The 22363-nt window shown below is 44.1% G+C and overlaps 1 protein-coding gene across 3 annotated transcripts in view; it reads left to right on the top strand.

Annotated features, from left to right (window-relative positions):
- The window catches only part of Dipk1a (divergent protein kinase domain 1A), a 99054-nt gene that overhangs the window by 58124 nt on the left and 18567 nt on the right, over positions 1 to 22363 (top strand). For 2 of the 3 annotated variants that reach the window (XM_052735697.1, XM_052735699.1), the window contains exon 2: positions 11891 to 12025. The exons of the other annotated variant lie outside the window; for it this stretch is intronic. In XM_052735697.1, the coding sequence (XP_052591657.1) occupies positions 11891 to 12025 (135 nt within the window). The remainder of the gene's footprint in view (positions 1 to 11890; positions 12026 to 22363) is intronic. 3 annotated transcript variants of the gene reach the window in all.

The raw sequence follows: 22363 nt of genomic DNA, 5'->3' as shown, positions 1-22363 counted from the left end.
CCTCCTCCATCACCTCCATCACTACTGCCTCCTCCATCACCTCCATCACTGCCGCCTCCTCCATCACCTCCATCACTACCGCCACCTCCTCCATCACCTCCATCACTACCGCCACCTCCTCCATCACCTCCATCACTGCCTCCTCCTCCTCCATCACCTCCATCACTGCCTCCTCCTCCTCCATCACCTCCATCACTGCCTCCTCCTCCTCCATCACCTCCATCACTGCCTCCTCCTCCTCCATCACCTCCATCACTGCCTCCTCCTCCTCCATCACCTCCATCACTACCTCCTCCTCCTCCATCACCTCCATCACTTCCACCTCCTCCTCCATCACCTCCATCACTGCCTCCTCCTCATCATCATCACCTCCATCATTACCACCTCCTCCTCCATCACCTCCATCACTGCCTCCTCCTCCTCCTCCTCCACTTCATGCTCCTTATTTTTCTTTTTCTCCTAAACCCTGGTATTTTCTTCTGGGTTTTTTGTTCGGGGGGTTTTGTTTGTTTGTTTTTCTCTGTTTTTTAAGACAGGGTCTCTGTTGTCCAATCTGGCTCATACCCACTTAACTATGAACTCCTGATCATTCTGTTTCCTATCTTTCAACCTTTCCCTTTTCTTCCCTTTCTTACTGCAAAACTCTGGTGTAATAACTTCCTAACTGGCCCTTCTTTCTTAACTCTAAGAGATAGACATTTTTCAGTATTTGAAATTTAGATGTGTTTAAATCTAATAGTATTTCTTTGATTTAAAGATTTATTTATTTATGATGTATACAATGTTCTGGCATGCGTGCCTACACATCAGAAGAGGGCACCAGATGTCATTACAGATGGTCATGAGCCACTATGTGGGTGCTGAGAATTGAACTCAGGACCTCTGGAAGAGCAGCCAGTGCTCTTAACCTCTGAGTCATTTCTCCAGCCCAGATCTAATAGTATTTCAATACTTGGTATATTTTTAATATTTCTTTTTTTTTTTTTTTTTTTTTTTTTTTGGTTTTTCGAGACAGGGTTTCTCTGTGTAGCTTTGCGCCTTTCCTGGAACTCACTTGGTAGCCCAGGCTGGCCTTGAACTCACAGAGATCCGCCTGGCTCTGCCTCCCGAGTGCTGGGATTAAAGGCGTGCGCCACCACCGCCCGGCTTATTTTTAATATTTCTTACTGAGTTATTTTATTTTTTTAACTTTATTTATTCTTTGTGTCTTTCATATCATGCATCTTGATCCCATTCATTTCCCCATACCTTCCTATTCAGCCTCTGCCCTTGCAACAGCCTCTTCACCGCCCCCCCCCCCCGAAAATAGAATAAAATTTAAGAGGAAAAAAAAAGAGAGGAAAAATCTCGTCACCGAAGCTGTAGTATGACACAGTGAGTCACGCAGTAAACCCTTTTGTCCATATATCTTTACTTGCAAGTGTTCATTGCAGAGAATCATTGGTCATTAAGTGAGGCCTCTGGTTTCTGCTACACTATTGATGCTGGGCCCTCACTGGAACTCCTTGGTTATCCTGCTGTTGCCCTGTGTTGTGGAAATCCTGCAGCTTTGGATCTGCAGGACCAACCCCTTCACATGCTCCCGCAGATCACAGATGGGGTGGGCCAACCCATAACCCTGGTTCTGGGCCTGCGTAGTTGCAGGGTTGGTCAGCCCGCCAGCTCTCCCCTGTCCTCACCACCAGGGTGAGCTCTCCAGCACTGCCCCTGGCTAGTTCACCTCTTACACCATTGAGCAAGGGGCAGGGGCAGTTCTCTTGCCTTCCTGCCCTCAGGGTCTGCTCTCCCATACCTGAACCATCAGGGCCAGCTCTACTGTGTTGCCCAGGCAAGGTGCAGGGGTCACTCTCCTGAGTGCTGCCGATGGTGAGAAACAGGAACAGCTCTCCAGCTACCCGCCTCAGGCATGGTGGGTGGAGGGCATCTCTTCCCTGCCCATGCTGCCATATGGTAGATGAGGGGCGGGGCCAGATCTCTCATGCTTATGTTCTCGGGCCAGCTCACCTGCACTCCAATAAACAGGGTCAGCTTCACTGTGCTGCTCAGATGAGGTGCAGGGCCTTCTTTCTTGAGTGTTGCAGCTGGTAAAGGGGAGGGTCAGCTCCCTCGCCATTCTTACCGAGTTATGATTAATGTACAGTGAACTACTATAGTCTGACCAATTTAGACAAATGCATTCATAGTATAACCCACACCCGAATTATGTTGATATTTCCATCTTCTTAAAAATTTCTCATATGACCCTGTCAGTTACCCCTGCAAAGCAACCACTCAGCTGATGTGAAGAAATGTTTAGTAAGCCAGGCGGTGGTGGCACACGCCTTTAATCCCAGCACTTAGGAGACAGAATCAGGTGGATCTCTGAGTTTGAGGCCAGCCTGGTCTACAGAGCAAGATCCAGGACAGGCACCAAAACTACACAGAGAAACCCTGTCTCAAAACACCAATTGGAAAAAGAAAATGTTTAGTATCTTTTTTTTTTTTTTTTTTTTTTTTGGAGCTGAGGATCGAACCCAGGGCCTTGCACTTGCTAGGCAGGCACTCTACCACTGAGCTAAATCCCCAACCCCATTTTTAAATTAATAACACCCCAGAATAAAACACAAAGTAGTATTTTAAAGCTTAAAAATAGGGAGAGGCTACTACTGGGAGATGCCTCATTCAGTAATATCAAGAGATATCCAGAACCCACATATCTTAGAGTTTCTATTACTGTGAAGAGACACCATGACCACCAAGACACCAACAACTCTTAGGAAAACATCTAATTGGGTGGCTTACAGTTTCAGAGGTTTAGTCCATTATCATCTTGGTGGGAATTGTGGTGGCATGCAGGCAGACATGGTGCTGGAGAAGGAGCTGAGAGTTCTACATCTTGACTTGCAGGCAGTAGGAAGTAATCTGTCTCACTGTGCGTGGCTTGAGCCTATATGAGACCTCAGAGCCCACCTCCACAGTGACACACTTGCTCCAATAAGATCACACCTACTGCAACAAGGCCACACCTCCTAATAGTGCCATTCTCTTTGTGGGCCATCACACCACATTAAATAAATAAATAGATAAATAAATAGATAAAATACAGGGCTGGGGATGTAGCTGTTAGTAGAATACTTGCCTAACAAGCATGAGGCCCTAAATTCAATTCCCAGCATTTCACAAACTGGACTTGGTAATGCTCACCTGTAATCTCAGCATCTGGGAAGCAGAATCAGAAAGATTAGAAGTTCAAGGTCATCCTTGAAGGCCAACAGAGGATACTTCATCTCTTGCTCTGTCACATTCTGTCTTTTGAGACAAGGTCTCACACTAAATGTGAAGCTCACTGATTTGGCAAGGCTAGATGGAGAGCAAACTCCTGGGATCCCTTTCTCAGCCCCTCAGCCTTGGGTTACATGTACATAGCCATGTCCAGCTTTTATATGGGTATTGGCAGTTCGAACACAGGTCCTCAAACTTGTTCAGCAGGTGCACCATACTTCCAACCCCTTGATTCATTTTAAAATCTTTTGCCTATTAGACACATGCTGCATATTTAAAAATTTGTAGCAATTCAGATTTAATTTCTATCTATCCATTACCTTAATTAAGCATTATAGACATTCCGTCAGTGTAGTTTCATGAGGGATCAAAACAGCTGTCTTCTTTTTTTTTTGAGAACTTTCTCTAGGTTTTATTTTGGTTTTGGCTTTCTTTAGAATTTGAGAATTGAGAAGGCAATTTTGGATTAACACCTGTCTTAAAAGTTCCAAAATTAGAGAGGGCCATCTGTTTGCATGGTTTGAAATATTTGAAAAATATTTATTTTGTTTGTTTTGTTAGAGTCCCACTGTATAGCTCTGGCTGCCCTAGAACTCTACATGTAGACTAGGCTGGTGTCCAACTCACAGAGATCCCCCTCCTTCCCAAGTGTTGGGATTAAAGGTGTGTGCTCCTATCCCATACTAAAAATATTTTATCATTACAAGCTGATTTTCTTGTTGTTGTTGTTTTCTCTATGTAGCCCTGGCTGTCCTGGAACTGGCTCTGTAGACCAGGCTACCCTTGAACTCAGAGATCCACTTGCCTCTGCCTCTTGAGTGCTAGGATTAAAGGCATGTGCTACCATGCCCACCTTACAAACTGTTTTTTAAAGATTCATTTTTATTGTTTTTAATTATGTGTATGTGCCTGTGTGTAGTTGCCCACTGAGGCCAGAAGTATCCAATCCCATGGAGCTGGAGTTTTAGGCATTTGTGAGCTGCCTGACATCATGTCTCCTGCAAGAGTAGTATGTGCGCTTTTAGCCCTACAGACCGATTTTTTTAGCCTATTTTAAAAATTACTGCCACTATGAACATTTTTTTTTACAAATGTCAAAATAGACAGATGTGAGTGATAATCACTCCAAGAACTTTGAAGAGACTATATGGGCAGGGTTGTGTTTTTATTCCATGGATCCCTATAACTTAAATAAGGCCCAGTTTAGATTGCTCTGTATTTTCATTATTCTAGTCAAGCACAAAGAATTCAGCCTTGGTAGCTCTGAAGATATGCAATGTTGACCTAGGTCAACCTTCCTTTGAGGGTGCTTTAAAAGTGAACTCTGCCTCTTACCTCCTTTGCAATAGTTTTCTAGATATAGCCCTGGCATACTCTACATTTTAGAAGTCCTGAAGAGGTCATTCATGAGGTCTGTTTAGTGTCCACCTAACCTCAGTGTCCCTAGACTTTTGTCAGGCTTCATGCTACAAATTCAGAGAGCATATTTTAAAATATGCCATTGTCAAAGAAATGAAACTGTAGCTGCTTGTAGACCTGGATTCTGGTGAAAGTAAAATAAGTGAATGAACATTTCATTTGAAAACAGTGAATTTGAAAAAACAGTGAATGTTAATTTTTACAAGCTTTTGGGGCAACATAGTAACATTATGTTATCATAAACCTCTTAAAACTGCAAAGCTTTTGACCTAGAACTGTCACTTACTGAAATCTTCTCTGAAGAAATAATCAAATACTCAGACAAAGATTTATGTATTTAATAGACTGTAGAGGAGAGCAATTACAGGTCCTGAAGCCAGGTTGCCTCGATTCAAATTGAAGGTCTCTTACTTGGAGCCATTATGGTTTGCTTAATCCTTATGTGTTTCTCAGTGTCTCTATCTGTAAAATGAGTAATAGTTCCAACCTTGTAGAGTTCTTGTAAGAGAATAATGGTGGTCCCTCAGTGTCAGTCAGTTACCACAGCTGTTGTGTGTAACACCATCCCCCAAACTCTGTGGCGTACAACAAGCACTTATTCTCCCTCACCCATGGACATAGAGCAGATATTCTCTGCTGAGCTTGCCTCTAGGACACGGGTATGGTGTCGTGTAGACCATGGTCAGTAAACTACCAGGGTGTGTTTTTCTCTTGGCAGGTCCTGCTGCACACTGTCTTTGCACTGCATTCACTAACAAACACTCGTCAAAGCACATCACACGCTGAACCAACAAACATGAGGCAGAGGAGAGAATGAATCTTCCAGACAGTATGAGGTTAGCCGTTTCTTTCTGTAATGATCCAGTGATTTGTAAACATTTGCTTTGCTGGCATATGGTCTCTATAACCACTGGACTCCACTGTTACAGAATAGAAGCTGCCTTAGTTAACTTGTCAGTGAATGGGGTAGTGACTATAATTTATAAAATCATGTTTATAAAAGCAGGTGGCACCTTGGCTAGTAGGCCAGAGTTTTCTAATCTTGACTAACTTATTCTAATGGCTCAGGAATTTTAAGAGGATTAAATAAATTAACATATCTAAAGTGTTTATCGGTTCCAGATGTGGAACAACACTAGCAAATATTGATCATCATTAATGTTGGTTTTATGTGGTAGCGCAATGATATTCACTAAGCAGTGCTGTTACCTTTTGAGAAAAGCCACGAGGCACGACAGAACCCACTATCAGAGTTTTATTGGGAGGAGGGTCAGGACAGAGTGTGGTCAGGCCTGTGGAAGACATGTGCAGGGAGAGAGGCAGGGGAGAAGAGGAGGGAGGAGTCTGTGATCTGCTTTTTATGGATTCCCCTGCACATGTGCATATGGGCTTACAGAGCTACGCCATGCATGCGAATGGATTACTTGGGATGTAAAGCCCTGGAATGACCAAGCATCTGAACAGCACATGTGCAGTCATGTAGCTGGGGGAGTGGCCAGGAATTCCAACAATTAATAGTATTGTTTTTGTTACTACAGCAGATATTGGAAAAAATAAATGTCCAATGTACAGATAGGGTCAAATACATTATGTCACACCCATACTTTAAATGGTTATGCATTCATTTAGATTTAAATACCATTTAAAAATAACTAAGGGGAGGGGCTCCTCGGTGGTGAAGCATATTTGCTGTGCAACCGTGAGGGCCCAAGTTCTAATTCCTAGAACTCAAGTAAAAACCTGGGCATGGTTGCACTCATTCCTGGAACCCCAGCCCTAGGACAGGAGAACAAAGACAAGAGGGTTGTTAGGGATTGCTGTCTGTAGCGGAGCCCCAAGTTCAGTGAGAGACCCTGTCTCAAGGGAATAAAGCAGAGCGTGACAGAGCAAGACACTTGGTGTCTTCCTCTGGCCTCTGCTTAGGCAGGCACACACACACACACATGAATTCATGTGCACGCACATTCACACTACACACACAGACACATACACTAAAAAAAAAAAAAAATCATTTTTTTAATCTAAGAGGAAGGCTGAAAAGATTACTCAGTGGCTAAGAGTGTCTCTTAGTCTTCCAGAGGACCCCAGTTTGTTTCACACTGTTCACATCATCAGAGGGCTTACAATCTCTTTCACTCCAGCTCCAGGGGATCCAACACCCTCTTCTGGCATCCAGACTTGTGGGGGGTCCCTGCAGGTGTCATGAGGAAAGCAAACCATGTGAAGAGATAAGAGTGAAAACCCGGTGTAGATTGACTTCATAAGCCTGGATCAGACTTCAGGGAGTCCAATGCCAGGCAGTTCAGTGTCAGCATATTTAAACACAGCACAATTTGGGGGAAGGTTTCCAAGCAACAGTCAGTCCAACCAGTCCAGTTCCAGGTGCACAAAAAAGCTTAAAGTGTGACTACACAGAGACTCTTTCACACACACAGTACATGGTTAGAATCTAATGGGGTCTCTGGCCGAAAACATAGAGGTCAGCAGGCCATAAAGTACTTGGACATCTACCCTCCCTACCCTAATGCTTTGTGGGGAAGAATCTGGCATAGTCATTCTGGGGAATTAGGGTGAGGTCTGTCCCTGTGGATAGCAAAAAGGTCACGAGTACATTAACAACCTGTACTCTCACCTTTCTGGATGGAATGCAGGTATTTGATTTGTATCTCCTCCATTGAGGAGACACCCCTGCATAATTAACATTCCTGGTTCTCCTAGTGCTTGTCTGTGAGTGTGAGGACCTCTGCGCCCCCAACACAGACATGCGTGGCATACACTTAGCAGACGCCTCAGTGAGCCACCCCTCCTGGCAGTCATGCCCATATGTGATTCTGTCCTTCATTTTTTTCTCAGCTGGTCTTGTTTAACCAAAAGAATGCTGCACACATGGTATAGCTTCCACTTGGACATTTTAGAACACTTGTTTCAGGAAAATCAGCTCTCATGTAAGAATTTCTTTAATCCCAGTACTCTGGAGGCAAAGGCAGGCAGATCTCTTGAGTTTGAGGCCAGCTAGGTTCTGGGGCTTGAACTCAGGTCAGTAGCAGGCTTGGTGGCAAGCCTCCTTTTCCCACTGAACCATGTCACCAGCCTTGCCCCCCTCATTTCTCTTTGATTGGATGATGTTTTACCCACATCTACACACCACTTGCACACAGTGCCTGTGAAGGTCAGGAAACGGTGCTGGCTCCCCAGACAGCTGGAGTCACAGATGCTTGTCACCCACCATGTGGGTGCTTGAACCTGGGTCATCTGGAGAGCAGCAGTTCTCTTAACAGGATCTCATGTCACCCAGGCTGGCCCCAAACTTGTTATATAGCTAGCTGAGTTTACCTGACACTTCTGATCTTACTGCCTTTACCCCCCCAGTGCTAGGATTACAGAGGTACTGGGGATGGCTTGGGGCCTTGTGCCCAACCACACCACTGTGTGGTATGGGACTGACATTTCCCATCTCCAGTGACTTCTTTTTTTCTTTTCTTTTCTTTCTTTCTTTTTTTTTTTTTTTTTTTTTTTTTTTTTGGTTTTTCGAGACAGGGTTTCTCTGTGTAGTTTTGGTGTCTGTCCTAGATCTTGCTCTGTAGACCAAGCTGGTCTTGAACTCACAGAGATCCGCCTGGCTCTGCCTCCCAAGCGCCTGGATTAAAGGTATGCACCACCACCGCCCAGCTGCTAGGACGTTAATTTTAAACAGTTAAGCATAAACAAAAATTTCAGACTGTATTTCTTAATCAAAGTCTAGATTTTCTAGGTAATTGTTATAAATCAGACCACCAGAAACATTTTAGCAAATGCTACATGGGGAAAATCAGTTTAGTAGAGCTGTAATATGTAGCTATTTCTATCTTCAGTCATCATTTTAAAACATAAGGCTGCTTATCTGCAGATATTAAGGGATACATAAAGGTCATTGCACTATTTTTATACGTAAAACCCAGTAATTTCTGGAGCATGCTGGATAAAAACGTGTTCTGCTTCTTTGGTCGTGATGTCTACAGCAGGTGATGCTCAGCACCCTGCTGGGGACACCATTAATCTGACTTCTCTACAACGTGCTTGGCCTTGTGTGTGTGGTAAGCATTCAGGGAATACCTCAGCTCTCAGGGTGTTCTTCAGCTCGAACATATGCCAGGGGACATGGGAAAATATAGCTCACGGAGAAAGAAGAGCAAAATACTGTTACCCCAGAACCTTCTTTTCACATCATTGAGTATTGTGTCATTCTTCAAATTATCAATTGTCTCACAAGTATTAGAGGTACTTTGGTGGATTTGGAGGTTAGTTTGGTGGTAGAGTGCTTGTCTAGCAAACACAGAACCCTGGGTCTGGTCCCCATCACAAAAAATTAGTGGAGGAGAGGGGGAGAGGGAGAGAGAGAGAGAGCATGCTGACAGAATGACTTGGCCGGTACAGGTACCTGCTGCCAAACTGAGGACCTGAATTCAGTCCCTGGACCACCATCCATGTCTGTGGCACTCAAACACACACATGCACACTCTTAATGGAGAAAATGTAGAAAAAGGAAAAGCTTTGACTTGTCTCACAAATACCATTTTATCTTTGTTTCATTTTGTTTTGTTTTGAGACAGGGTCTCACTGTGTAGCCCTAGCTGGTCTAGAACTCTCTATGAAGACCAGGCTAGCTTTGAACTCAGAGATCAGACTACCTCTGCCTCCCATAGGCTGGGATTAAATTGTGTTTAATTTATCAATACCGGCCTTCAAATTTAATTTTCTTAATTTTTTTGAAATTAAAATTTTATCATTTTTCCTTTTCCCTTACCTCAGACCCTTCCCATGTACAACCCCCCTCAAATTCATGGCCTCTTTTTCTTTAATTGTACACATATATGTAATATATTCTTAAATACACAACCTGCTCAGTCTGTATAATGTTACATGTATGAATATGATTTCAGGATCTACCATGTGGTATTGTGAATAACCAATCAATGTAACTTTTCCTGGGGAAGACTATTCCTCCCACTCAGCATCCCTTAGTTGCCTGTAGGTCTTTTTCTAGTTTGCGGCCCTGTGAGCTTTCCCTTCAGTGTTAGCACGTCCGTTGGTGTCCTCCTTGTTCAGGTCTTTGTTCTTTGGTGTTTTGTTTTTTTGTTTGTTTGTTTTGTTTATTTGGGTTTTTTTTACAGTTTTTTTTAATTTGAGTCAGAACTCTAAAAAGATTCCTATGTTGTAATTATTTGCTGTATATTTGCTTAAATATTTGCTTAACGATTTTCCAGTCTGTAAATTTCTCCTTCTCTTGCTCTACCCCTTGTGATTTGTTGAAGAAATGACTTCTTTGTATTGCGATATTTCCCACAGCCTGGAGTTTGCCTCAAACTGTCACTTGCTTCAAGTTCTACCTCCGTCTCCACCATTTCCTGTGGACTGGTGGTTGCAGCAGGAGGCTTGATCAGATCCAGGTCTTGGCTTCTTTTGGGCAGGTCAGAGAGAAGGCTGTGGCCAGTGGCAGCATTGTTGGTCTCTTGCACCATGACTTGAAATAGATTTTAGCCTGTGTTTTTAGTATTTGCTCTGTGCACAGCAATGTGCTCATGTTTTGCAGTCATGTGTCTTTAATCCTAGTGGAGTCTAATGCTAGCACATGCCAATTTATAGCTGAAGATCAGACTTCCTGTTGCGACCAAGTAATCTCAAAGTTTTTTAGACAGACCTCTTGGTTCCATTGTGTTGCGTGTGATTTAGCTTTTTTATGAGTCCACCTAGTGCTACCTAAAAATATTTTGCATTAAAAGCTCTCTTTTACGGGCGGTGGCATACTTCTTTAATCTCAGCATTTGAGAGGCAGAGGCAGGCAGATCTTTGTGAATTTGAGGCCAGCTTGGTCTACAGAGTTCCAGGACAGCCAGGACTACACAGAGAAATCCTGTCTTGAAAGACAAAAACAAACAAATGATAATCTCTTTTACATTTAGTATGAAAACCCAGAAACCTACCATCTAACTGAATTATTGTGCTCAAGCTTTTGGTACAGGGATTTTCACTGTCTGTGAAAACTCACAAGGACAGATATGTGACAGAGTTTGGTATTTTCCTTTGAACTCACTGTCTTCTGCAGGTGCACCTTGGCTCTCTCATCTCTCTCTGCTTTTTTTTCATGCTCATAGTGCTCACAGTATTCTATTGTTTCCCAAGTGTGAGAAACTGGCTCGGGATTGTAGAAGCAAAACTAGCTTTTCATTGTGTGTGTCTTTAATTTATTATGCTCAGTTCTCTCTGTAGACCTCAGTTCTACTGTTTATTAAATCAAACCAAAGGAACTCTCTATCTAAAAAGTAAATATCAAGCTATGTTGACCAAGTGCCACATTAGAAGATGAAGCAGCTTGATCTGTGGTGATGTAGAAAGGCACCAATAGCTGCAGCCAGATGTCAGAGCAGTGGACACAGAACAGTGCAAAGAGGACCCTGTTGTGTGGCTTTACTAGTTGACATGCAAGGAGTAATTTGTGCTTTTCTATTCATTGTCCTTCTTTGTTTGTTTGTTTTTTCTTCTTTTGAGTCAGAATCTTAAATAGCCTAGATTGACAACTCAGTGTGACTAAAGATGACCTTGGACTTCTGATTCTCCTGCTTCCACCTCCCAAGTGCTGGAATTACAGGCATACACCGTACCTGGCTAACTCGTTCCTTTTGTTATCATTGTTGTTTTTTGTTTTTCAAGACAGGGTTTCTCTGTGTAGTTCTGGCTGCCCTGGAACTTGGTCTGTAGACCAGGGTAGCCTTGAACTCACAGAGATCAGCCTGCCTCTGCCTTCCGACTGCTGGGATCAAAGGCATGCACCACCAGCAGCTGGATAAAATATCTTACTGTTACTATGTTTTTTCATAAGGCCCTTTAAAATTCTCATCTGAAACAGTGTTTGGTCAGTTTCTAATCAAGGGAAGCTGTAGATCTCATTTCCTGGTCTCGGAGTATCACTGTGCTGTGCTGAATAAGTCACTCTGGTAGTGGCATTTGAAGGCATCCTAAAGGGTATTTTGTTCCCTTTTCCTTGGCCACACATGGGAACTTGCTTTTCTCAGACCTGTGTTTGGGCTCCTTGAAAATGCACTTTGTTCTAGAAGTGCCATATGAAAGCCTAGACTGTACATTGAGCCTCTCTAAGCTAGGAGAGCGCCCGTTCAGGGCTGTGAGTGCTGGCTTGCTGCTGAATGAGTGATTGTCACGTGTCCTTCACTTGCAGGCTCGTCTCTCATACGTGCGAGTGAAGTATCTTTTCTTTTCCTGGTTGGTGGTTTTTGTTGGAAGCTGGATCATATATGTGCAGTATTCAACCTATACAGAGCTGTGCAGAGGGAAGGACTGTAAGAAGATCATAGTGAGTATTTTAAATTTTTTAGTTTTTTTAAAAACCTCCTGTAACCAACTATAGTTACTACGTAAGGACTGACTAATAAATGTCTTTAACAGTAAAGGCAATTTGATCTTACACTTGTGCTGAACTCCCTAACTTTTTGATAAATTTAGTACTCAGAATTCTAAATATATAGTACAGGTAAGTCATGTATCAGCGTGGAAACAACATCAATGTAAAAAGGGGTTTTGTTTTAGTTTTCAAATATATTTGAAATTTGGGTTATTATATATTAAATTTTTTAAATGTTTAGGGTATAAGTGTGCTATGTATAGACTTTCTAGAATACTTTTTTTTTTTTTTTTGGTTTTTCGAGACAGGGTTTCTCTGTAGTTTTGCGCCTTTCCTGGAACTCACTTTGTAGACCAGGCTGGCCTTGAACTCACAGAGATCCTCCTGCCTCTGCCTCCCGAGTGCTGGGATTAAAGGCGTGCGCCACCACCGCCCGGCTTCTAGAATACTTTTGTTTGTTTTTGAGACAAGATTTCTCTGTGTAGCCCTGGCTGTCCTGGAACTCACGCTGTAGACCAGGCTGGCCTTGAACTCAGAGATGTGCATGTCTCTGCCTCTCAAATGCTGGCATTAAAGGTATGTGCTGCCATGCCCATCTTAGAATACATATTTTTAATAAGTGGAATATCAAACATAAAATTTTATCTAAAGGGTATATATTAATCACTTATTTTTTCTTCTAGTGGTTTAATATAGTTTATATAAATAATTTTATCAATTCAAAATTAATAGCAGTATTTACTAGTTGTAGAGCACTCATATTTTAAATACTTGAGGTTTTGACTAAGTTAACTCCTTATTTTCTACTAATACATTTCAATATACATCAAAACACTTATTTCAGAACCATATATTTATTTTTGTTCTTTTTTATGGGACTCTGGCTCAAACCAAGGACCTCAGGCATCCAAGCAGATGCTTACCTCCAAACTACCCATCTTATAAAACTGCAAAATTTTTAGAGGTGGGGGAGAGCACACACACACACACACACACACACACACACACACACACACACACGTACATGTGTGCAAGCATGTGGCTTTGAATGTCAGAGGACGACTTTCAGTTTTCTCCTTCCTCCGTGTTCCTGTTTCTGCCATTGCTCTATGCTGTGCTGTCTGTGTGAGTTTCTGGCTAATTCTCCTTGTTCTTTCTTAGCTCACCTTAGGAGTGCTGAGGTAACTGATGTGTGAGCTGCTGCATCTGGCATTTCACATGTGTTCTGGGATTGAACGTAGATCATCAGAGTTATTTGCCAAGCACTTTTACCCACTTTCTAAACCTATCTTGCTGGCCCCATCATACAGCTTTATTTTTAATAATAATGGCTTGTGACTGCTGAGCATGATGGAGACTGAGGCAGGAGGATCGTAAGTTCAATGCAAGACTGGGATACGTGATGAGAAACTATCTCAAAAGAAGAGGAAGAGAAGAAAAGGAAGAAGGAGGAAGAGGAGAAGGAGGACTAATTCTTAAGATTCCAGTGCTGTGGGATGTTCTGTATGGCAAATGTGTTGCTAATTAGTCAATAAATAAAACACTGATTGGCCATTGGCTAGGCAGGAAGTGTAGGCGGGACAAGGAGGAGAATAAAGCTGGGAAGTGGAAGGCTGAGTCAGAGAGACACTGCCAGCCGCCACGATGACAAACAGCATGTGAAGATGCCGGTAAGCCACAAGCCATGTGGCAAGGTATAGATTAATGGAAATGGATTAATTTAAGCTGTAAGAACAGTTAGCAAGAAGCCTGCCATGGCCATACAGTTTGTAACCAATATAAGTGTCTGTGTTTACTTGGTTGGGTCTGACGGCTGTGGGACTGGCAGGTTAGAGAGATTTGTCCTGACTGTGGGCCAGGCAGGAAAACTCTAGCTACAATTCCAGTAGTTGTAAGTCATTAAAGGTTCTGTAATTAGTGGGTGTCACTTTACCCAGGCCAGTTGCCTCAGTGTGCGTATACAACAGGAACAGTATATATTGCTCTTACAGAGCCGATAGTTGAACAGAGATGAAAATAAGTAAATGTAGTGAAATAAGTTACCAGGCTGGGAGATGGCTCAGTGGGTAAAGTTCTTGAGTTTGGATCCACAACACCAACATAGAAAGCCATGCACAGAGATGCAGGCCTAAAATCTCAGTCAGGGAGGCAGAGATAGGACTCAGGTGCTCGATGGCCAGTCAGTCTAGCTAACCCGTGAGATCAAATAAGGTAGGGAATGATAGAAGAAGACATCTAATATCACTGATGGTCTCTGTATGCAGGCATACCCACACTTTTAAGTCTAAAGTGCATCATTTTCTTACAGCTTTTTTTTTTAATGTAGTTACTTTGCATTTGGCTCCTGAGGAATAAAACTTGAGGTAGTTTTCTGGCCTCCAAAAGTATGCACCTGTGCGTGTGTGACAGGTGTGTGACACACACACACACACACACACACACACACACACACACACGGAACTCTGGAGCTGGGATGACCTTGCAAATGTCCATCCAGCCCTTTAACCCTTTTACTGGCCTGTTTGTGGACATAGAGTTCCTGTTAGTTTTTCGGCTGCGTTGTGTTCTTACCCTGCAAGGAAATGCCACGAAACACGACACAATCCGCTAACAAGAGTTTTATTAAAGGTAAAGGGACAGAGAGTGAACAGGCCTGCAGGAAACACGTGTGTGGAGAAGAAGGAGGAAGAAGAAGAAGGAACCGGGAACATGGCGCCGGATTTTAAAGGCTGGGCGTGGACAGATCAGCGTCACTACTACACGCAAGCGCGTAGATCACATGGCCACGTTGCGCGCCTACGTAGCCAATGGAACGTCACGGATCTTGGTCACGCGAGATGCCCTGACCCGGAAATGGCTATCCTGACCTGGAACTGGCTAGGTGGAAGTGTCCGTCGGGCATATGCGAACACGCCTGACCGTGGGGGCTTGTTGTAAACCTTTCATCCCTGACTCTTCCTTTTTTAAAAAAGAAAAAAAATTGTGGTTGACTGGGTATGGGGGCGACGTTTCTCTCAAAGACTGCTTCCAGCTGAAAAGTGGGCGTTGGTTGGCTCTTGGGGGGCAGGGGGATGAGAGGGTATCTTGTGAAGTCCTGGGATGATGGTGGGCAGGTCCTGGAATGAAGTTCTGCTGTCCCCTCGTTCTGCAGCTGTCCATCCGTGCTGTGGCTGGGAACCTTGTGTTTGACAAGATACTGTTGACATAGAAAAAGCTTAGAGAGAAAGAATCATTATTATTTTATTTTGGAGTTGGCATTTGTCTGAGGTAGATCTGGCCTGTCCAGATAGAGACATGCGATATTTACCTGAGGTAGATCTGGCCTTAGTACTCTGCTTAATTTCTATCTGAGACAAGCCTTATTAGAGGTAGTTTATTTAAGGCACCGGTTTCCCTTATTAGGTTAGCATTTAGGAAATGCAGGTGATCAGTTGGTGAGTATTGAACAATGATAGATTATTGTATTACATTATTCCTTACCGCCTGGATATTTTTGATGGTCCTTTTTGCCTCCAGCTCTGTGTGACTACCTGAGAGACTGTGTCTACCTGACAGACTGGTAGGGGAAAGGAATTGTTAGAGTCAGAAGAGTGAATGGCTAGGAGAAGAAGTAAAGGAGCTGCTGGCGCGTCTGGGATGAGGCGAATGTGTGGAGCGAAAGAAATGGATGCTCCTACCTTAGCTAGAAGATCCCTCCCCATTAAAGGTACAGGGCAGCTTGGCACCACTAAGAATGTGTGTGTGAGAGGGATGCCTCTGAAAATGTAACTGAGTGGTGGTGTCTGATGAGGTAGATAAGGCTGTCCCCAACCCCGACAATAGGGAGACGAGCAGGAGAGGTGGGCCCCAAAACTCTCTCAGGACAGAGTAGGTAGCTCCGGTGTCCAAAAGGAACGAGATGGGGCGCCCATTGACCTTTATAATTACCCTAGGTTCCCTGTGTGAGATGGGAGTGGCCGGGGCGGAAACCAGGCAGCAGCAGTCCTCGCTGTAAGCCAAGCCTACAAAATCAGCTGGAGGGTGGTCTTCATCTGGCGTTCCTATGTCGCTTGGGACATTAGGACAGTCAGCTGACCAGTGACCCTTTTGGCAACACTTTGGACAAGGCTTTGTCAGTGCCCTTCGTGGGCCGGCGGTGCAAGCCTGGGCCCAATGGCCTTCTCTCCCACACTTGAAGCAGGGACCAGACGGCTTTTGGGGAGCCGGTCGGACAGTGCTTGCCAGCATCTGGCAGCTCCTTTTATGGGCTTTTTCATCTCTACCATGGTACACCTTAAACGCTATCACCAGCACATCTGCCTGTGGAGTCAGAGGGCCGTTCTCCAAACGTTTAAGTTTATCCCTAATGTTAGAGAAGCTCTGTGAGACAAAATGGGTTATTAGCAGCTGCCTGCCCTCAGGGCTCTCCGGGTCTAAGCTAGTGAACTGAAGTAGAGCCTTGGTGAGCTGCTCTAGGAAATGAGATGGATTTTCGTCCTTATCTTGAATAACCATTTTTAGTTTTTCATAGTTTACTGGTTTTAGGGCAGCCTTACGGAGACCTGTCAGGAGACAGGTAATAAACCTATCTCTGGCTAGATAGCCACCCTGGGTGTTATAATCCCAGCGTGGCTCTCGGTCAGGAACCGCCTCAGCTCCTGGCAGGTGTGAGAGGTTAGTTTGATGAATTTCGTCTGCGTGAATCCTAGCCTGCTCCCAAACCCGCCTGCGCTCCTCAGGTAGTAAGTTATTAGAAAGTATCATGAATATATCATGAAAGGTGAGACTATAAGGTTGAGTTATATATTGAAACTGTTTAATAAAGGCAGCAGAATTAGAAGTATAAGAACCCAGCTTACTTTCTATCTGAGAGAGTTCTGCTAGAGAGAATGGAACATGAACTTTAATCAGTCCATCCACACCAGTCACCTCTCGCAAAGGGAGAACAGTGGAAGGTTTTGGATGGCTGGAATCCGGCAATTTAGCAGTCCGAGAGTGGGTGATAGGAGGAGTGAAGTTTGGAGCTAGGGCAGGGCCTTTGGAACCGGCTGCTGCCGAGGAAGGAGCAGCTTTAGAAGAAGAATCTGGAAGGGGAGCAGAAGGAACAGTTGTTCTAGGAGTTGGAGCTGGAGGTCGAATAGGTGGAGGTTCGTTAGCAGGATCTAGAGTCAGAGATTCCAGAGTCAGAGAATCCTCCGGTTCAGGCATAGCCAGGAGCACATGAGCAGGAGAGAAGGAATCCAGAAGAGACGGTTTAGCACTGAGAAAGAAAAACGCTATGCCATAGGGCAACTCTTTCCATCTGCCTGAACGTCGACAGTAATTAGATAACTCCCGTAAAATATTGGGATCTAAGGAGCCGCTCGGCGGCCATTTTTTGTTTTCTAAAGCATACTTTGGCCATTTTTTAGAACATAGACCAGTTAGCTTAGGAATCTTTATGTAAGGCATTAAGCTGAGAGGTTTTGAAGCTTCAACAAGACAGCCTAACGGAGAGGAAGGACTAACAGGGTTGGAAGCCTTGTTTCCCATGTCTGCAGCGGAGAGGCAGAAAAATAAAAAAGATAAAAAAACAAACTTGATCCAGAGCCAAGGCCCCAGGCGTCCCCAAGGCCAAGGACGGATCCCGGGCACAAGCTGCTCCTTGGCTCGTCAGCCACAGAAGCAGGGGCCCCTGCCACGTGAGGAAAGGATTCCCCGGGAATCCGGACAGCGTCTGCCGCTTCGTCAAGTCGGATGAACGTGTCGGCCCCACGTGGACCCCAGGACGCACCCAACGGCGGTGGTCCCAACGCGAGAAATATCTCAGGCTGCAGACGTGGGAGAGGGCTAGAAATCTCAGGCCTGCGATAGGGGCCGACTGCAGCCAATGAAGACCGTGGCCGGGGGTTCCCCCGGTCTCAAGAATACTTGTGAGGTACCGGTTGTTCTCACAGATTCAGGAAACCGTTTACACTGGCCGAAAAATGGGGGGGACTCACCAATTGGAGAAAGCGGTGTTGCATGGAATTTTTGCGGTCAGGCAAAATGGAGAGCGATCTGTCGCGTATGGAGCAGAGTGTTGCAGTCCCCGGCTTACGGGTTTCCAGGCGCAGGGCGTCCGGAAGCGCCCGCTCGGTTTCGGCACCAAAATGTTAGTTTTTCGGCTGGCTGCGTTGTGTTCTTACCCTGCAAGGAAATGCCACGAAACACGACACAATCCGCTAACAAGAGTTTTATTAAAGGTAAAGGGACAGAGAGTGAACAGGCCTGCAGGAAACACGTGTGTGGAGAAGGAGGAGGAAGAAGAAGAAGAAGGAACCGGGAACATGGCGCCGGATTTTAAAGGCTGGGCGTGGACAGATCAGCGTCACTACTACACGCAAGCGCATAGATCACATGGCCACGTTGCGCGCCTACGTAGCCAATGGAACGTCACGGATCTTGGTCACACGAGATGCCCTGACCCGGAAATGGCTATCCTGACCTGGAACTGGCTAGGTGGAAGTGTCCGTCGGGCATATGCGAACACGCCTGACCGTGGGGGCTTGTTGTAAACCTTTCAGTTCCATCCTCATAAAGAGGTGTAGAGTGAGCAAAGGCCCACTCTAGCTGAAAGCAGGTCATAGAACAGAGAAGTTACTACCTGTACTCCAGCAGCTGTTTGGTTAACTGCTCAAGTACTGAAGAAGGAGTTTTGTGTGGCTCACTATGGGATCATCTGCAGTATATTTAATTTTGCTGTTGGTAATTACATTAAATGTAAATGGACCAGGTATTTTCAGTACAAAGTTTGTTGGCTATATTCTAAAAATCAAAAATCTAAAGTTCAATGTCATAGCGTTGGCCTGTAGTTGGAGCACTTAGAAGGATCAATGTAGAGTGTGTAGCCAATTCAGGGGCAGCCTGAGATACAAAGTGAGACCCTGCCTCAAAACAAAAACAAATAACAAATAACTGTTATTTGAGAGACATATCTTAAATGTTTTAAAAGTTGAAAGTTAAAAAAAAAAAAAAAGAAGCAGCAGCAGCAGCCAGTCAATTGTGGCGCACGCCTTTAATCCCAGCACTTGGAAGGCGGAGAGAGGCAGGCGGATCTCTGTGAGTTCGAGGCCAGCCTGAATTACGAAGCGAGTTCCAGGACAGCCAGGACTGTTACACAGAGAAACTCTTTCTCGAAAAATAAAAAATAAAATAAAAATAAGAAAAGAAAAAACTATTCATGCATATATTAAAATTCTAACAATATATATGTAGAAAAAATCTGAACCAGCCCCTCACTGCCTTAAAATGTAACACATTTTAGGTTTGTCCTCCAGTGGTTTAGTTGTGCAGTATTTGCCTAAGGAGTTGCCTGGTTTTTCAAAATTTTCAGCAATGTATACACCTTAATCTGTCCCAGTCATCCTTATTTTGAAATGTGGCATCTAAGAGGATTGTCTCTCTCTTGTATATTACTACAACTGCTGTTCTTTTACTTAAGTAGACTGAACTGAGCCTGGGATGGATGAAACTCTGTTTCAAAAGTAAACAAACAAAACCCATAGGGTGGACTGTGAGGAAGGGCAGGCTGGAATTCAGGTGTGGACTGAAAATGCTGTTCACAGGCAGAACTTGCTCATCACAGAAGGTGCAGAATTGCTTTTAAGTCCCTTCATTTGACTGAGTCAGGAACACTCTAGTTAGCTAGAACAATATCCCAAGGTCAAATGATGATGGACTTACCTACAACAAACCTTCACAGCAACACCCAGACTGCGTTAATAACTAGCAACTGTAGACTAGCCAAACTGAATCATAGTCAGGTATGGTGGCACCCCCTGTAATCTCAGGACTAATTACTGGGGCAAGATGATTTCAAATTTGAGCTAGCCTGAGGTACAGTAAGACCCTAGTTTAAAAGTGGAGTTTAGGTGGGGAGGGGGTGTAGCTAGAGTTTTCCTGCCTGGCCCACAGTCAGGACAAACTCTCTCACCTGCCAGCCCACAGACCCTCAGACCCGACCAAGTAAACACAGACACTTATATTGGTTACAAACTGTATGGCCGTGGCAGGCTTCTTGCTAACTGTTCTTACAGCTTAAATTAATCCATTTCCATTAATCTATACCTTGCCACATGGCTTGTGGCTTACCGGCATCTTCACATGCTGTTTGTCATCGTGGCGGCTGGCAGTGTCTCTCTGACTCAGCCTTCCACTTCCCAGCTTTATTCTCCTCCTTGTCCCGCATACACTTCCTGCCTAGCCAATGGCCAATCAGTGTTTTATTTAATGACTAATCAGCAACACATTTGCCGTACAGAACATCCCACAGCACTTCCCCCCCCCTTTTTTTTTTTTCCAAAAAGGAAGGTTTTAACCTTAACAAAGTAAAATTACATACAATTTGGGAATTTGGGCGTAGCTTCTCTTACTACTTCCTGCTGGAGGGGGGCGCTGTATCTTATGGGGAAACAAAGAAAATTTTAGGATTATGGAATAGTCCATGAGGCTGTATCGTCTGAGCTAGATGCCTTCAAACCGTTCTGGATGTTGCATCATCTGGGCCATGGTGTCATCGGAGACCTTTCAGGAGGTCTTGGCTGGTCAAACCTGATGTATCTTAATCTTGAACAAATCCATAGCCTCTGGCTTTCTGTGGAAACAAAAGAGACTCTTTTCCAAAGCAACATATCCTTATATCCAAATTTTGAAGTCAAGGTATCTTTAAAATATACATTTTGGCATAACTCAACAGCTTTTACAATCAAATGTTTTTCTGCAGTTAAAAATCCCAAAGAGAACACAATCCAGATTTTCTGTGTAATATTCATCTTCACGTGGCTTACTTTTTATATTAATTTTATTGTCTCTTTAAATACTTTATTTTTTAAAACCATGTATTTGTTTCTATACTGTATATATCACCTTTTTTTGTCTCTTTCAAGCCTACGTATCTTTTACACACATTGTAAACTATTACATCTGAATCTGTCTTATTGTGAATCTATTGCCTTAAACTGCAGCAGCTGTGGCTGCTGGATCCACCCACCTCAGCTTCCCAACATGGCCATGGTTTACCGCCAGCTCTGGGAGCTATCGGGGGTCTATGCTTTTAGCCAAGCAGCGTGTAGCCCAGAAACCTCCCCTTTTGCTCTGCACCAGCAAAGGCTAAATCCACCATGCAGCTCAAAGTGCCACTTGCAAAGGCCCCACTCCCGCCATATGGCAGGTTGAGCTCGCATGCAAGGAACCCACCAGTAGCTCAAACCAGCAGCTGCCGCTCATTTGAGAGAGACAATTAGGAACTGTTTTTAGCTCCGTTTTAGAATCTTTTTTCTCAGTTTTTAGGTGGAAACTCTTGCCACCACGTTGGACGCCATTTGTAGCTAGAGTTTTCCTGCCTGGCCCACAGTCAGGACAAACTCTCTCACCTGCCAGCCCACAGACACTCAGACCCGACCAAGTAAACACAGACACTTATATTGGTTACAAACTGTATGGCCGTGGCAGGCTTCTTGCTAACTGTTCTTACAGCTTAAATTAATCCATTTCCATTAATCTATACCTTGCCACATGGCTTGTGGCTTACCGGCATCTTCACATGCTGTTTGTCATCGTGGCGGCTGGCAGTGTCTCTCTGACTCAGCCTTCCACTTCCCAGCTTTATTCTCCTCCTTGTCCCGCCTACACTTCCTGCCTAGCCAATGGCCAATCAGTGTTTTATTTAATGACTAATCAGCAACACATTTGCCATACAGAACATCCCACAGCAAGGGGGGGGATAATTCAGTGGGGAAAGTACTATCCTTGTAGGCCTAAGAATCTGAGTTCAGGGGTTGGAGAGATGGCTCAAAGGTCAAGAGCACTGACTGCTCTTCCAGAGGACCCTGGTTCAGTTCCCAGCACCCACATGGCAGCTCACAACTGTCTGTAACTCCAGTTCCTAGAGACTCAACACCCATGGCAAAACACCAATGTACATGAAATAAAAATAAATTAATTAAAAAAAAAAAAAAAGAACCTGAGTTCAATCTCTGGGACTCATGGAAAGATGGGAGGGGAGAATTGAATTCACAGTTATCTTCTGACCTTCACACAATTGCCATGGTGCTCATGCACCTACCCCCCTCTCAAATAACAAATAAAATATATTTTAAAAAGCACTTGGAGAGTGAAGGCAGAAGAATAGGAAGTCTATATACTTGGCTCCATAGTGAATTTGAGGCCAGCCTAGGCTACATGAGACCCTGTCTCAAGTACCAAACTTCAGCAACAAAAGACCATCACATCAGGTTAAGTTTATACTACAAATAGTTGTACTATAAAAATCTAAAGAAAGAAGGGGTTGGG

The sequence above is a fragment of the Peromyscus californicus genome, unplaced genomic scaffold (genome assembly GCF_007827085.1).
Source record: "Peromyscus californicus insignis strain IS unplaced genomic scaffold, ASM782708v3 Scaffold_13__1_contigs__length_99412109, whole genome shotgun sequence".
Taxonomy (NCBI): Eukaryota; Metazoa; Chordata; class Mammalia; order Rodentia; family Cricetidae; genus Peromyscus; species Peromyscus californicus.
Note: the sequence above shows the minus strand (reverse complement) of the source record. Positions and strands in the feature narration are given on the sequence as shown.